Source organism: Cajanus cajan, chromosome 3, assembly GCF_000230855.2.
Source record: "Cajanus cajan strain Asha chromosome 3, NIPB_CcT2T_4, whole genome shotgun sequence".
In the NCBI taxonomy this organism is placed as follows: Eukaryota; Viridiplantae; Streptophyta; class Magnoliopsida; order Fabales; family Fabaceae; genus Cajanus; species Cajanus cajan.
Window position 1 is genome coordinate 1,100,917 of NC_138519.1, and position 15,835 is coordinate 1,116,751.

Genomic DNA, 15,835 nt, shown 5'->3' on the forward strand with positions numbered 1-15,835 from the left:
GCTCCTTTGAATTAATATGAAGCAAATTTGATATTTGTTGTGCTCTCAAATTCTTCAAATTTTTATAAAATAAATAACTAACTAAGCTAATATATATATATATATATATATATATATATATATATATATATATATATATATATATAAAGTAATAATAATAATGAAATTAATTGTACAAAAATTATAAAATTAACTTACTTCGTACAAGTTAAATGGTATTAGTGCATTTCCTTTTCCTCCTCCAAATAAATGAACATGAATCTTGTATTTGTTGTGACTAACATTTGAATGGACATCATTTTTAACACATTTCTCACTCTTAAATTCATGGTTTTTTTCTTTAACTTTTCAACAATAAGTAAAATATAAAATATTAAAATTCAAAAAAGTAGCTTGTGGCTCAATTAGACTAGTTCGACCTAAATCTGTTTATAATGCAAGCTTTATGGTCTAGGATAAAAAGGTCTACATTTAAAGTAGACTTAAAATTTATAATTCAATCCCTATAAATTATCGAGTAGGGTGAGGCTAATTTCACAAACTCGATTCATTTTTTTGCCTCTATTTATAACAAAAAAAAAAACAAAGAATCCCTATAGTTGTTACATACTATTATTATCACTATGACTATTATTTTTGTCACCATTATTGCACCTACTACTATTATTATCGTTATCATTGTTATTATCGTTATTATCACTACCACTATCGGCACCATGATTACTAACATAACATTGTTGCCACTAATATACCACACCACCATCACTACTATCATTATTATTATATTATTATATTTTCATTTCTATTATAATTTTCATTTCTATATATGTTAATATTTGACAAATATAATATTGCAGTTTTATTTGACAAATATTGTTAGTCAAGTAGCCTCGTGTAACTTAAGAGGGGGTGAATTAAGTTATCTAATTTTTTTTCTCTTTATAAGTTTTTCTAACTTCTTTCTTATAAAATCAATGTCATAAACAAATTGTATGTAATAATGCAAAAACTTCACAACAAAATTAAAAGTATAGGGAAAGAGAATTGCAAACTTATTTTATACTGGTTCGGCCAACCTTGCCTACATCCAGTCCTCAAGTCTCCCACTTGAGATTTTTCACTATGCTTGTAACTTTTACAAGACTCAAATTCTCCAACACCTAGGAATTCCCTTTCCTCGTGTTGAGAATCACAGACCACCAAGGAGAACAACACTTTCTCCTTTACAAATCAATAGATGAGATGAATGAAGTAGAACAACTCTCTTTGAAGAGTGGATTTTATACTTTGTTGATCTAGTAGAACTCTTTAGATAATATTTGCAAATGATTTTGTCCAAGTGATTGTAAAGATAATTTTTCACAATTGAGTTCGTAACCTTTTTCTGAAAAATTATTGGTATTTATAGATGATTGTTTCATAGGTCATGACTTTTCATGAAGAGTTGTGACTTTCTAAAATTTTTCAGAAAATAGGCTCTGGTAATCGATTACAATACTTGGTAATCGATTACAACGGTTTAATTTCAAAATGTTTGAAACGTTGTAAAATTTAAATTCAAATTTTGAAATTTTTATCTTCTAGTAATCGATTACATGGAATTGGTAATCGATTACCAGAGCACGTTTTAATAAGTAAATTTTGAATCATATGAGTTTCATTCTCTGGTAATCGATTACATGTACTGGTAATCGATTACCAGACTGTTAAAAAACAATAATTACCTTATTAAAACTTAAAATATAGAAAACCTTTATTTTCAAAACCTTATTAATATAAAAGATTATATTTGGGTTTTCTTGAAATTCTTTATTTTAAATGGCCAAGAATCTTATGCAATATTTCTAAAGATTTCTTTTTACATATAAAGCTAAGTTGACAAAACTTATCTAAAATACTTTGAGATTTTTGTTTCTTGATCACCTTGCTTTAACTTGACCTCTTATTTTCTACAATTTCTTTGACTTCATCAAAATCCTTTACATCCATTCTTCCACATTTATAATATGAATTACATAAAATTTTATGTTAATAAATTTATTAGACCACTACACTAGATGCTTATGCATATATTTTAATCGCTAGTCTCTAAGTCGACGATCTTAGTGATTCAAATTCCCCTCATATTAGTTAAGGACAATGTATTTTTACAGATTCCATTATCTACGACTTTTCCCTTTCCTATTCACCAGTTGTAATATCATTTTTTTTTATATTTGTCGCATTAAGTTTTATGCAGGCCAAAAAAAAAAAAAATCTTTCAAAGACCACAATTTTTTTTTACAAGTATTCCATCGACCTGACTAGCTATACCAATTTTCCCTTTTTTAGTAATTAGTTTATGTAATTTTTCAATAAAATATGCATACACTATTTAAATAAAAATTGTAATAGAAGTCATTCGTTTTGTATTTTTTATAAGTTGTATGGGCTGTAACCAAATCAAGGAGTAAAAATGTACGACAATGTATTTAATAAATTGTATTTTATTTTATGTTATTCCTTTTGGATACAACCCATACAGATACAGGCATACATGTAATGTTCTTATACAGTCTGGGTCTTAGAGAGTTTTATTAAAATATTAGTCATTGTCAATGGCTTTTATGAACGCAAAACCAATGCCCTCAATGATGAGATCGACGTGTAAAATAAAATATACAAAAATGCAGCTCCCTTCTATTTACAACTTTTGTAAATACCAAGAAGCTATATTGGAAATAACCTAAGTCTCGTCTCCTTCTTACTACTCAAGTTTAAATTTGCTTCACAATATGCCAGCGGCGCATGCTCTACCTGATGTATCACTTTATTATCCATTACCTTGAACAGTAAGATATATTCATGAACTTCGCATTCATCTTTAACTTTTAACTTCTAGTTAGTAGAAGAAACTGAGGTCGAAACATATGCTAGTTTTGTGTTAATTACTTAATTATGTTGTAGTATATATTCTTACCAATATTGAGCTTTTTGTGCTTCATTTTGATATGGTGTCAAATATAGGGCAACATGCATGATGCTATGAAAAGGGTGTCTTAAAGGAAGGAACTTCCCAAGATCATCAACAAATTAAGGACTCTAACAATATACCCAACATTTTGTTATTATCATAAATATCATGGCATCATCATCCTCGAGTGAAAGGCACGAGGTGTTCCTGAGTTTCCGAGGAGAGGATACAAGGAAAACTTTCACGAGCCATCTTCATGCTGCTTTCAAAAGGGTAGAAATAAATACCTACATAGACTACAACCTTGAGAGAGGGGATGAAATATCTGGAACCCTTCTTAGGGCCATCGAAGATGCAAAGCTCTCGGTGATTGTCTTCTCCAAAAACTTTGCGACTTCAAAGTGGTGTTTGGATGAGGTGAAGAAAATAATGGAGTGTAGAAAAACAAGGGAACAGATGGTAGTGCCTGTGTTTTATGACATAGAGCCTACCCATGTACGAAATCAAACGGGAAGCTTTGCAAGTGCGTTCGATAGACATGACCAGCGATTTGTGGATAGGCCAAACAAGGTGCAAAAGTGGAGGGATGCTCTTACAGAAGCAACTAATCTCTCTGGCTGGGACTGCTCCGTTGACAGGTATAAATAAATAAATAAATAACTTCTCATATATTAAAAAAAATTAGTTATCTATATTAAATTTTACTAATTTCATAATATTTTTTCTAAATTATTCTTGTTGAACTTCACATGCAATCTAGATTTTAGTATAGTGGGTATGGATAATATGCAGCAAATTTTGTAATACCTGTTATAATGATGATGTTCATTATACTTATGGGCAGATTGGAATCTGAAATTGTGGAGGAAATTGCAAAGGATGTGTTGCAAAAATTAAATCGTGTGTACGTTGGAGATCTAGATCAAGAAATTGCAAGGTATGGGCAACTTGCAAGGCATCAAATGGGATATTTTCAAAGCACACCTGATGCAGCTCATTGGCAAAATTATCAAGCAACTGTCAAACACATCAGAAAACTTCAAATGGAGAGACATCATCGCTTGCTTCGCATACCTCCCAACATGTACTCTGAGGCCAATTCAAATGCAAACAACGAGTACTACAATTTATGGTCTAATATATTTAGATTTTCATAATTTATATATATATATATATATATATATATATATATATATATTATATTTATAGTTTTACTGTTTGAACAATGCATATGTATTCTATGTATGAACGTGAAGGCTTACTATGTACCGGTTTCGGATATGTTTTTATTAAATGTCAATTGCTTGCATATTTTATGAAACTGGAGACACCCGCGAATTTCTACGAGTTACTAGCTAACTACTCTCAGGTTTTAGCAACGAAAAGAATTCACGAAACTAGCTATCAAATTTATATCGTTTAATCCATGGACTGCACAATTAGGTAACTATAGTAGTTATCTGATAGAGGCCAGTCAGTTCATTAATTGTATTTTGTGGATGAAAGAGAGAGATGAGAAAGTATTATAAAATTAAATATGAAAAAATTATGTTGATACATTAAGTATTAATAATTAGATGGGATTTGAAAATGAAAGAGAATGGATTGTTATCCAACCATTTAGGTATATGAACCATCCAATTTGATTTGTTTCTTTTGTTTAACAACTCGATGGATTGAGTTGAACTTTTACATGGATGAATTGCAGGTAAATGGATAATTTTGTCATCTTTAGTATAAAAACTCTTTTGGAGAGACATTGGTGCAGAGAAGAGATATAATATCGGTTAAAATACGATATTTCTTCATCATTTGCATTTTATAGATCTTAGAGCATCTGTAGTGGGAGTTGCTTATAAACAACCTCATATACCACATCAGCTCTTTTCTACCATTTTTTTAAGCACTAGAGTTTCTACAAGTAACTTTTTTAAAATTTAAGCAACTCATAAATAATGAAAATAGTAGATACTCTTAGTGATGTGATTTCTGGAGTCTAAAATTTTAATTTTAGTTCCCAAGTTTAAAATTAGTGATGTGATTTATGGAACTTAAAATTTTTATTTTAGTTCCAAGTTTCAATTTTAAACTTGACATAAACAATTGCGCACTCCTTATATAGAGGCAATGATATGGTCTTTTTATAACATAGATTTTTTAGTATATTTGGTATGGATAATATGAAATTGCTAAGGATAGGTTGGAATCTGAAATTGTTGAGGGAATTGCTAAGGATGTTTTGAAAAATAGTTAAATCGTGGCTGTGATCTAAATCATGAAATTGCAAAGTATCATCAACTTGCGTAGCATCAAATGCAATATTTCATTGTACGCCACATACAACTAATTGGAAAAATTATCAGTCAACTTTTGATCACATCAGAAAACTTCAAAGACGTTTGCTTCTCATACCTCCCAACATGTACTCAGAGACCAATTCTAATGCAAACAACGATTTCTACAATATATGGATGGTTTGACAATGTCAAGTGATTGCACCTTGAAAAATGTGACTCTTAGTTTCGAGTCGTTGGATTCCAAAAGTAGTGAGATATAGTAGGTTAAACACAATTCATCCTAATGGTTCAAGAGTGTGAAGATATAGTCAAATTTTCAAACGCGTTAACACAACGACACCGAAAGAATCTCGTAAATGAAGTGGAACATACAAAAAAAAATTATGATTTCTAAAGTATAGTTAATGAGAGAAATCGTATTAAAAAAAGTGTTAAAAAATATACTAGTATAATCTTCGATAACAATATAATATAAGATACATTAATTGGTGAGAGAAAAAAATATATACTTTGAATTACATATAGTGTCATTTAGTTTTATGAGTATTTTTAGAATAAAACTTAAATGTATGACATTATTAATTAAAATTAACTAAGTTAACTTCTCTCATTTATTCATTCAATTAGTTATTTGTTTGTTGTATAAAAAATAACAGGGATATTACTGAAACTCTGGAACATACTTTTTAGAATTCTGTTTGAAAAAAATAGGAAATGTGTGTGGTGTGTAGTAATAAATGGAAGAAGTGTAAATAGCAATGAGTAATTTACATTTATACTATGTTTAAACAAAAGGTGACATGGCTACGAGTGAATGTCTTTTCTCTTACCTTAGCATTCCACCTTATCCACTTCATCTAGGACACCCCGAACATGGTACCTGTCCTCACTCCGATGAGAAGAATGTGAAGAAGAAGAAGAAAACTCTTGATACGAAATCATTGCGAGACTCTACACATAAATTATTCTAAAGAAAACCCTCAAGGTACCCTTGACCATGGCCACAAGCCCACAAACCTTGTTTTTCTCCACAACCACTACCAACAACAACCAAAGCCAACACTTGAGCCACACACACCTTATCCACTTGCTGAACGAACCCACCACCATCACCATGCCTCATCTCAAGCAAATTCATGCTCACACGCTTCGCACCGTTGACACCACCCACACACAAGCTCTCTTTCTCTACAGCAGAATTCTTCTTCATTACTCCTCTCTGGCTGATCTCAACTATACCACTCGCGTGTTTCACCAATTTCCGAAACCCAACTCCTTCATGTGGAACACTCTCATAAGAGCCTACGCAAGAAGCACAAACCACAAACACAAAGCCATGAAGCTTTACAAAGCAATGATGATGATGGAAGAAGAGAAAAGTGTAGTACTTCCCGATAACCACACATTCCCTTTTGTTCTCAAGGCTTGTGCTTACACGTTTTCTCTCTGCGAAGGAAAACAGGTGCATGGCCACGTTTTGAAACGTGGGTTTGAGTCAGACACCCACGTTTGTAACAGCTTGATTCATTTTTATGCGACGTGTGGTTGCCTAGACTTAGCGGAGAAAATATTTCAGAAGATGGACAAGAGAAACGAGGTTTCGTGGAACATCATGATTGATTCTTATGAAAAGAGTGGAAAGTTTGACATTGCCTTGAGAATGTTTTGTGAGATGCAGGAGGTGCATGACCCTGATGGGTACACAATGCAGAGTGTTGTTAGTGCTTGTGCTGGTTTGGGTGCTTTGTCTTTGGGTTTGTGGGCTCATGCTTATGTTTTAAAAAAGTGTGACAAGAATGTGGCTAGTGATGTTTTGGTCAACAATTGCTTGGTGGATATGTATTGCAAATGTGGGTCATTGGAAATTGCAAAGCAAGTCTTTGAATGCATGCCTTTAAGAGATGTGAATTCATGGAATTCAATGATCTTGGGTTTCGCAATGCATGGTGAGGCCGAGGCTGCATTGGAGTATTATGACCGAATGGTGAAGGTAGAGAAAGTTATCCCCAATTCAATCACTTTTGTTGGTGTTTTGAGTGCATGTAACCATAGGGGCTTGGTTGATGAGGGAATTGTGCATTTTGACATGATGATTAAGGATTACAATGTGGAACCAAGATTGGAGCATTATGGTTGTCTTGTTGACCTTTTTGCTCGTGCTGGGAGAATCGATGATGCTCTAAGCTTGGTTTCAGAAATGCCAATTAAACCAGATGCTGTGATCTGGAGGAGTCTTTTGGATGCTTGTTGCAGGCAACATGCAAGTGTTGAGCTAAGTGAAGAAATGGCAAAGCAAGTGTTTGAGTCAGAGGGGAGTGTCTGTAGTGGTGTGTATGTGCTTTTGTCAAAAGTGTATGCTTCAGCTTGTAGGTGGAATGATGTAGGGTTGCTTAGAAAACTAATGAGTGATAAGGGTGTGACTAAAGAACCTGGGTGCAGTTTAATAGAGATAGATGGAGTGGTTCATGAATTTTTTGCTGGGGACACCACACATCCACAAAGTGAAAATATATACAAGTTTGTGAGTGAAATTGAGGGGAAGATGGAATCAATAGGGTATTTACCTGACTACTCAGGGGCACCTATGGTTGATGAGGTTAATGATGGAAAACAGAATGCTCTTAGGTTGCATAGTGAGAGATTGGCCATAGCTTTTGGGATCTTAAACTCAAGACCTGGCACGCCTATAAGAGTGTTCAAGAATCTTAGGGTGTGTAATGATTGCCATAGGGTTACTAAATTAATCTCCAGAATTTACAATGTGGAGATAATTGTAAGAGATCGTGCTCGGTTCCATCACTTTAAAGATGGAGCATGTTCTTGTATGGATTATTGGTGATAGGTGGTCGTTTTAGAGGTAATATTGGTGTAAATTATAGTTGAAAATCTCATTTGAACTGTATACAAGTGACATTCTAGAACTAGAAATTACAAAAGGAAATTTAATAAAGAGATACAAAATAGCGTAGTTCTATAGTGCACATGAGAGTTCACAAGTTTTCAGAAATCTAATAATTTATGTTCCTCTCTTTTTTTCTAACTATAAAATTTTGATTGTATCTTAACAGGAATGAAACAAAATCCTCTGCCAACCACATGGAACCATCACATAAATTCAATGGATGAACAGAACTTGAATTGATTTTATATTGATTTTACAGAGTACTAAATTTTAAATTACATTATGTCAACGTAAGAGATCTTCATGGCTTGTAATTCTCGTGACCCTTTCGCATTCTATACATTTATCCTATGAGTTGGATCAGCTTTCCAACTCAGCCAACGATGATCACGGAGATATTGGTTGCGCCGATCTACCATTTCATGATTATAAAATTTAATTATTGTGTTATCGATGTTTTTTTTAATAATCCTTTGAGCTTATTTTTCTACGCTACACCAATAAATAGTTGAAACATATGATCACGGCAATTACGCATTAATTAATAATGATCGAACCTTAACTACACAAGAAATACTCCATACTTTGCACCTAAACATCTTATGATAAAAACTAAATTAATTTAAATGCATTTTCTAAAATTTAATTAAATAAATATGTTAACCTTTTGAAATAGCCACTCAATATACAGCACAATAATAACCAAGCTAGTCAAAGTACAAAATAATTATAAAAAAAACACTCAATGTGATCGATCACTTGATAAAAAAACTAAATACATTATATGTCAACACTTAATTATTTAAATACTTGTATATAAATATAATCATTTATATGGCCCATAATTTTTTTTTTCTTTTGTTTCCGGCAGAGCACAATGTTCAGTTAAAAATTAAAAATAAAAAATAAAAAAAAGATATAATGCTCGTTGGATCATATCCACCAGGTCAAGGTGCAAACTGGAAAGGTCACCAAAGGTTTTTTCCTCGTTTCAATATGAATTTCATTCCAAACTGCAAAAAAAATAAAAATAAAAATAAAAATTGAAGCAAAAAATATATATCATAAAAAAATGTTTCTAATTCCTTAAATTTATACGACTAAAAATAAAATTTCCTCTGTACAAAGTGTTACAAATTAAAAAAAAAAAAAAAAAAAACATGAAAAACAGAAAATTACCAGAGAGAAACAACAAATATCTGAGTCCACATGAATAGGCTAAGATTAAAGCTAGCGCTAATAAATATGATGTTCAACAAAGACTTGTATCTCCATCAGAATCGTCTACAACCCGTTGGTCACCACTTAATAGAGGAGAGGATATTGCTGATATGGCCTTTTCAGGACAACTTTAAGGTACCTCCATTCGACCTTGATGAATTCTGCTTTATAAATGCAATGGACTCACTTAAAATAAGTGGAGTTTTCCAACATATTCTTAAATGTTATCACATAAAATTTGAAACACGCTTGGATCACAACGTACATAGGCCCTGCATTTCAATAGATTCAAGGTTCCACTTGTCATAGTAAACCTTGCTCCTTAAAGTCTTTTGCCACTGAAACACCAGACAGAAAGCAAATGTTAGTTCAACAGGATAACATATAAGACAAATCATTCAAAAGAGATGAGGAAGATTAAACCAAAGGGAACAAAAGCAGTTAAAGCCTTGTGTGCAATTTAAACAACCAAACCGGCATCACAGGATTGTGATGTTTTCTTCTCAGAATTTTGCTTAAACATGCTACATAAATGCTAGAGATGCAACTTTCTGACTTCTCAACCATGACAAGATAATCTAAAATGATAATTAAAAAAGTATTTATATTTTTACTTTTAAGTACAAAAATACTATCTTGTTTTCACTTTATTTTCTGTTTTCAAAAGCATGTATACAAAACAGTGAAAACGGCTTTTATTTTCTGTTTTCACATTTTCCTCAAAACTAACAGTCCCTAATATTTGTTGCATAACTTTTACATTTGACAAACCATAGCTGAATTTGTCGACCTATATAATATTATTGCTACCTTCAAATCATTACTTTCGTAACAGTTAAGCCATTTCACCTTCAAAAGTATATGAAACAATTACAAAGTCTTTCAGATGCAATTGATTTTTCTATGAACTAGAGCAATATATGTAAAGCAGAACAACAGCTTGAGTGCTTGTTATAAAAGATCATATAGAATTTTCCATTTGATGAGGAATTTATTATGAAGGAAGTCATCGCTATAATCCCCAAATTTTCAACTTCTATATAATTTCGCTCAACATCCATTATATACGGACTCAAGTAGTAAAGTGGTGGAGCTTTTGTTGCCTTCTCATTTTTGGACTCAATGTATCTTATAGGCTATGGCACAAAAATTTGGTTGGAAAAAAAAAAGGGAGAGAAAAATAGCTTAGCAAAAATTCTAGTTTAATCAAATTTCAATACAAGATAATCTTTTCTCTACTTCATATACATACTTAATCTGTACTTTACACAAAAAAAGCTGTCAAAATATACAGGTTTCAAATTAACGAATCTAGAAAACTGCCAGTCAAAGGAAAAAAAAATATAGGAGTATCAATTTGCTATTTTTATATCCTAAAATTTAGCACAGAGGGATTTATGAAATGCCCATAAAACCCAACCTCAGCAAATGGTTAAGTTCATCAAATTCTGTTTCACAACAAGTGTAAGTACTATGATACGTGTATAACAGTAGATTCAGCATTGACGAGAAAAACATTTGACAAGGGGGAATCTCACCTTTAGACGAGGGAAGAACCAAAACAACCTGCATGGTCACATTGTTTGGAGGAAGCTGCAATCGAAGAGGGTAGAGTCTCCCATTCAAAGGACTTCGAGTACACACAATAACACCCTCAAGCCCCGTCTCTTCCTCAAACTTGCGAGTCAACTGCTCAACCCCATTCCCTTTGAAATTCAAAGAATAACCCTGCACGTTCTCATCATCCACATCCCCATTATCCTCAGCAACATGGTAGTATATAGTCCTCCCTTCCATCTTAGGTGGCGAACCCACATTTGAATCCGTCGACTACAAAGTACAAACCCAACCAACAAAAGAATAAGAATTTAATTCTAATGCATTTGCCACATTAATTTACACTGACAACCACCTAGATGTCACCTTATCTATGACAAACTATTTCAAAAATTATCAATTTTCAATTATATTTCAGTCCATGATTAGATGATATATGAAAAAAAAAAAAAAAAAACTCTCTAGCGTTAAGTCAACAATTTTCAATTACACGAAAATCCATTATTAGATGCATTACTTAGATTCATGTTGGATCATCCAGAATCACATTACATAATTTTAAGTGAAGGTAAAATGTTCACATGTGTGGTTTCACTTTAAAGAATGGATTATTTGTGTAGGAAAACAAAAATAATACTTGGTTTACTTGTGAAAGAACAAATCCAAACATAAATCACATCACTTGAAAATCAATTACCTTCAAGATCAGTTTTACAAACATTCACCCAAACATATACTTGAACTCAGATGAATCATAGATACCTCTTGTCTGGAGAAAGTCGTAGATTTGATGGAAACAGCAGAAGGAGTAGAGGAGTCAAAATCGAGGGAATCAGAGTGCGGAATGGGAGGAGGAGCAGGGGACTCAACGTGGATCTCCAAAACATCAACATCCCACAAGATCCAATCCTGTGTGGCGCTCCTATGCGGGATATCGTGGGTCACCGAGTTTCTCCACGGCGGCAACCCCCCATTGGCGCGGAGGAAGTTGCCGTAGCGCGTCTTGAGCTTGACCTGGGCGCCGTCGCGGACGGGCTCCCACTCGACGGAGGAGTCGAGGCGGCGCGGCACGCTCTGCACGACCTTCCGCCCCGTGACGCCGAGCAGTAACGGCATGTTGGACGCCGTGAGGTACTTGCCGTAGCAGCTCTTGAGCCTTATGATGCTGTCGAACTCCGGGATGAGCTCCACCGTCCACTTGGCGTTACGGGAGGTGCCGTTCCGGTCTTGCGTGACGGACTCCTCGTCGTCGTCCGCGTGGAGGTACTTGTCGTGGTGGCTCCGCAGACGCACCGCCTTCGCCCGGTGGAAGAACTCCATCCCTGACCTCATGCTCGAATCCCTTGTCTGCATAACGCTCAACGTTGATTGGTCACTAGGAACAGAGATGATGATGAATGCAACTCACTTTCGTTTGATTTGATTTGGTATATTTCTACTATATAAGATAAGAAAAAAAAAACACTTTTTTTTTGTTGGGTTAGAACTTAGAACAAGGGATCATTCATTGATACCCCGTTTACTTTACGTTTCTTTTTTAAATTTGTTGTTTTATTTGTTCCGTCGTTTTCTATTATTCTTAATATGGAGATTTTTACTCGCTTATTTAAACTAATTATTGGTTCACAGTTTTATTTTGTGATAAATAATTTATACTTAGGTGATTGTATATATAAAAGAAATATATTTAAAGTAAGTTGATGAATAATATGTGTGTTTTAAGAATTTCAGAATATAATTAGGATGAATAACATAATTGAAATAATTGAAAAACATGGACATGAGATTAGGTTTAATATTAAAAAATAATTGAAATAAATAAAATTTAGACTTTTTTTTCGTTGGCTGAATTAAATTAATTAGTCTAAATTGTGGGTTCCAGGTGTGAAATGAGAAGAGCGACAGAAATAAAATTTACGCGGTTGGGGCAGTGTTGAAGCACCGCGTGAGCGGTGGTTTGAGGGAGCCAGTTGGGGTGTTTAAGTTTCCGAGTTGTCGGAGTATTACTGTTTTTTTTTTTAATTTAAATTTCTTTTGTGATTAAAAAAAGGAAGAAACTGTATTAACTAAGTAAAGGAGGAAGTGTCAAGGAAATAGCAAAGATTCACTCCAGCCTATGATGTATAGATTTTAGAGGGAGATGAATGGATTCATAGAATAGGTATTAGGATACCAAAGCAAGAAAGAGGATCAAAACATTATAATAATATCACTTCACTTTTTCTAGTTTTCTTTTGCTACTAATTATTATTTGTTTTTTACTTTGGCTTTTTTGAAGCGATAAAATTGTCATATTTTCCCTCTACTCTTTATTATGTTTCTATATGCATAGATATCTTTTTTAATAAATTAAATGGTTAGATATAAGATTTGAGCTTTAGACCATATATTTTTTTTTTTTATGAAAATCATATGTTGATAATCTTTTGAGTCGACCAAATTTTCAAATTATTTTAGAACCTAGTTGATCTAGATCAAATTTTTTGGATGGAAAAATTACTAATATATCCACCTCATTTTTAGTGTTGAGCACTATGGATTACCACACACATATACGTGTCTATATTGGTAAGATATTGTCCATTTTGGGCCGAGCACTTACGGTTTTACTTTTGAATACCACTCAAAAAATCTTTCTATCAATGGAGACAACTGTGTATATAAACTCATGTTCATTCGATGATCTGATCAGGTGACCGGCTCGACAAGTATGATGACTGACAATTGGATCCATGTTTGAGATCTCTCGTGTCGAAAGTCTTTCTAAACAGTAAAAGGTTATGAGACGTATCTCACTGTCATGAGGTCATGATAGAGCAATGGTGCAAGCACTCAGAGCGTGAGTAAGTTCTGTGGGCTACCATAAGATATTGTTATCAAATTTCTTGGATGGAAAAACTACTAGTATATCCACCCCATTTTTAGCAAGGTGGATTAGGGTGGAAGAAAGAAAGGAATGAAAAGTAATAATAAATGATGTAATTAAAAAAAAAAAAAGAGATATAAAAAAATGAAAATAAGATGTGTTTATAATTATTCTTCTTGAATAGCGGAACATATGAATTGGTTGAAAAAATTTAATCTTTTTTATATAAGAAAGAATCTGGAACGACTATTTTAACTTTCGTAGGATATCTCATATTGTAATAAAACATAGAAATGGACACAGTAAAGCAGAAAGAACACTTTAGAATAATTAAAATGAATATTTTATATTGATTATACAATTGATGTTGATCCACAAATGCATTTTCTTTGTCTGTGCTCTAATGGAAGGTAAAATGATTCTAAAAAGATGCAAAGATTAAAGTTGACTAGTAGAGACGCACCTGCACATTGGAAACCGGTTCTTGGGAAGGCGAAAGGTCATCTTCAGACTCCGTAAAGGAAAGCATTTTGTGAGGAAAGTGATGGACAGGTTCGACGTCCCAGAGGATCCAATTATGCGTAACGGAGCTATAAGGGTCATCATGCGTTACGGAGTTTCTCCACGGTAACGTCCCACCGTTGGCTCTAAGGTACTTCCCACACCAACTTCTCAGTTTCACGTGGAACCCCTCTCGTATGGGTTCCCACTCGAATTTCCAATCCAAACCTAATTAAATATACAAACAAAATTTCACATCAATAAAACAATAAATAAATATATTATAGTTTGCATGGTAATTGGTAAGTAAAAGCAAATTCAGAAATATTATTAAAACCTGCGTCGAAATTAGCGAGAAGCACTTTGTTTCCCGTGACGCCCAAGAGAAAGGGTGCGTCGGTGGCCGTTAGGTAACGGCCGTTGGAGCTTCTGAGGCGCACACGGTGGTTCTTGCCTGTGGGTAGTTGAACCTCCCATATTGTGGAAGCTTTTCGGCTTTGACGGAGTTTGTGGTGCTCTTCGTCGGATACTAGGTACTTTCCCAGGTGGCTGCGTAGCTTCACACCTTTCGTTTTGTTGAAATACTCCATTGCCCTTTAAGCTTCTTATTATCCTTATATACGGATTTAGTACCATATATATATATATACTACAATGGATTTAGTATATTTTGTTTAAAAAATATATTTTCACTTAATAATATTTATTTGGAACGAGGAGCAATTTGTTCTGAAAATATTTACTCAAAATATACAGATAATATTGTTAATTTTAAGAATGTTGTCAAAATACAGTAGTGTGTATATATTGGTAAGGTTAATGATATATGATTGTATTTAATGTGGGGAGGTGAGACAATTTTTTTATTTGTATCGGTGATATCGATAAAGATTGTATTTAATTTGGGGGAGTAAATTAGCGTTGGGCATTGAATGTAGAGTTGAACCAGCAAGTCTGCAACTGCAAGGAAATACGTAAGATGATAGTAAGAGGTTGTTTGTGAATATAAAGGTTGATATTGAAAAGGTTATAACCGTGTTTAATGTATCATGACTAATGGTCAATACGTACGATGTCAACATCAAAGGACAGGAACCAAGACTCTCACGGTTGACGGGGTAAGTTCGACTTATATTATGAGCTTGAAAATTGGGTTTTGAAATACTAAAAGGAAATGAAATGAAGCTTAGAAAGAGAAATTTCGAGAAGATGGAGAAAAGGGGGAGTTTGAGATGAATTTTTGTGGGTGAAGGTGACGTACGAAGATGGGAAACGCAAGTTTATAAACTATATGGGATGTATGTTATTTGCTCACTTCTAATGTCAATACATAAACTCTTGATCCGGTCACAGAAAATTGCTAGAACATGATCCAAAAATAATCTATGATAGACCTTTCAAAAGAGTTGTAGAATTTCAATAAGTAATGTCAAAACATAACTCTTGTTCCGGTCACACAAAATTGCTAGAAGACGATTGAGAAATAATCTATGAAAGACTTTTCAAAAGTGTTGTAGAATTTCAAAATGGATGTTAAT

At 33.4% G+C, this 15,835-nt stretch overlaps 3 protein-coding genes across 4 annotated transcripts; 2 read left to right on the plus strand and 1 right to left on the minus strand.

Moving 5' to 3' along the window:
- Nucleotides 1-2,293: 2,293 nt before the first annotated feature.
- On the plus strand, nt 2,294-6,217 carry LOC109794561 (toll/interleukin-1 receptor-like protein). The gene is made up of 3 exons (XM_020354004.3): nt 2,294-2,831; nt 3,007-3,591; nt 3,798-6,217. The coding sequence occupies exons 2-3, from the start codon at nt 3,122-3,124 to the stop codon at nt 4,108-4,110; spliced, it is 783 nt and encodes a 260-aa protein (XP_020209593.2). The 5' UTR covers nt 2,294-2,831; nt 3,007-3,121; the 3' UTR covers nt 4,111-6,217.
- On the plus strand, nt 6,101-8,571 carry CRR28 (Tetratricopeptide repeat (TPR)-like superfamily protein). Its single transcript, XM_020353999.3, has 2 exons — nt 6,101-8,107; nt 8,319-8,571. Exon 1 carries the CDS (start codon nt 6,248-6,250, stop codon nt 8,087-8,089), a length of 1,842 nt encoding a protein of 613 aa, XP_020209588.3. The 5' UTR covers nt 6,101-6,247; the 3' UTR covers nt 8,090-8,107; nt 8,319-8,571.
- Nucleotides 8,572-8,879: 308 nt separating this feature from the next.
- On the minus strand, nt 8,880-14,898 carry LOC109818010 (uncharacterized). Of its 2 annotated transcripts, XR_014432034.1 has the most exons (6): nt 14,635-14,898; nt 14,260-14,525; nt 11,693-12,277; nt 10,912-11,203; nt 9,332-9,711; nt 8,880-9,165 (listed from the first exon to the last, which is right to left on the minus strand). XR_014432034.1 is itself a non-coding variant. In XM_020383388.3 (5 exons), the coding sequence occupies exons 1-5, from the start codon at nt 14,885-14,887 to the stop codon at nt 9,677-9,679; spliced, it is 1,431 nt and encodes a 476-aa protein (XP_020238977.1). In that variant the 5' UTR covers nt 14,888-14,898; the 3' UTR covers nt 9,213-9,676. The 2 variants fall into 2 exon arrangements, 1 of the variants encoding a protein (XP_020238977.1); XM_020383388.3 differs by lacking the exon at nt 8,880-9,165 and having other exon boundaries at nt 9,213-9,711.
- Nucleotides 14,899-15,835: the final 937 nt, after the last annotated feature.

Coding starts and splice junctions, on each gene's coding strand:
- LOC109794561 (XM_020354004.3), top strand. CDS start 3,122: ATGGCATCATCATCCTCGAGTGAAAGGCACGAGGTGTTCCTGAGTTTC. Junction 3,592..3,797: donor TGGGACTGCTCCGTTGACAG/GTATAAATAAAT, acceptor ACTTATGGGCAG/ATTGGAATCTGAAATTGTGG.
- CRR28 (XM_020353999.3), top strand. CDS start 6,248: ATGGCCACAAGCCCACAAACCTTGTTTTTCTCCACAACCACTACCAAC.
- LOC109818010 (XM_020383388.3), bottom strand. CDS start 14,887: ATGGAGTATTTCAACAAAACGAAAGGTGTGAAGCTACGCAGCCACCTG. Junction 14,526..14,634: donor TCTCGCTAATTTCGACGCAG/GTTTTAATAATA, acceptor ATATTTAATTAG/GTTTGGATTGGAAATTCGAG. Junction 9,712..10,911: donor GGTTCTTCCCTCGTCTAAAG/GTGAGATTCCCC, acceptor CTGGTGTTTCAG/TGGCAAAAGACTTTAAGGAG.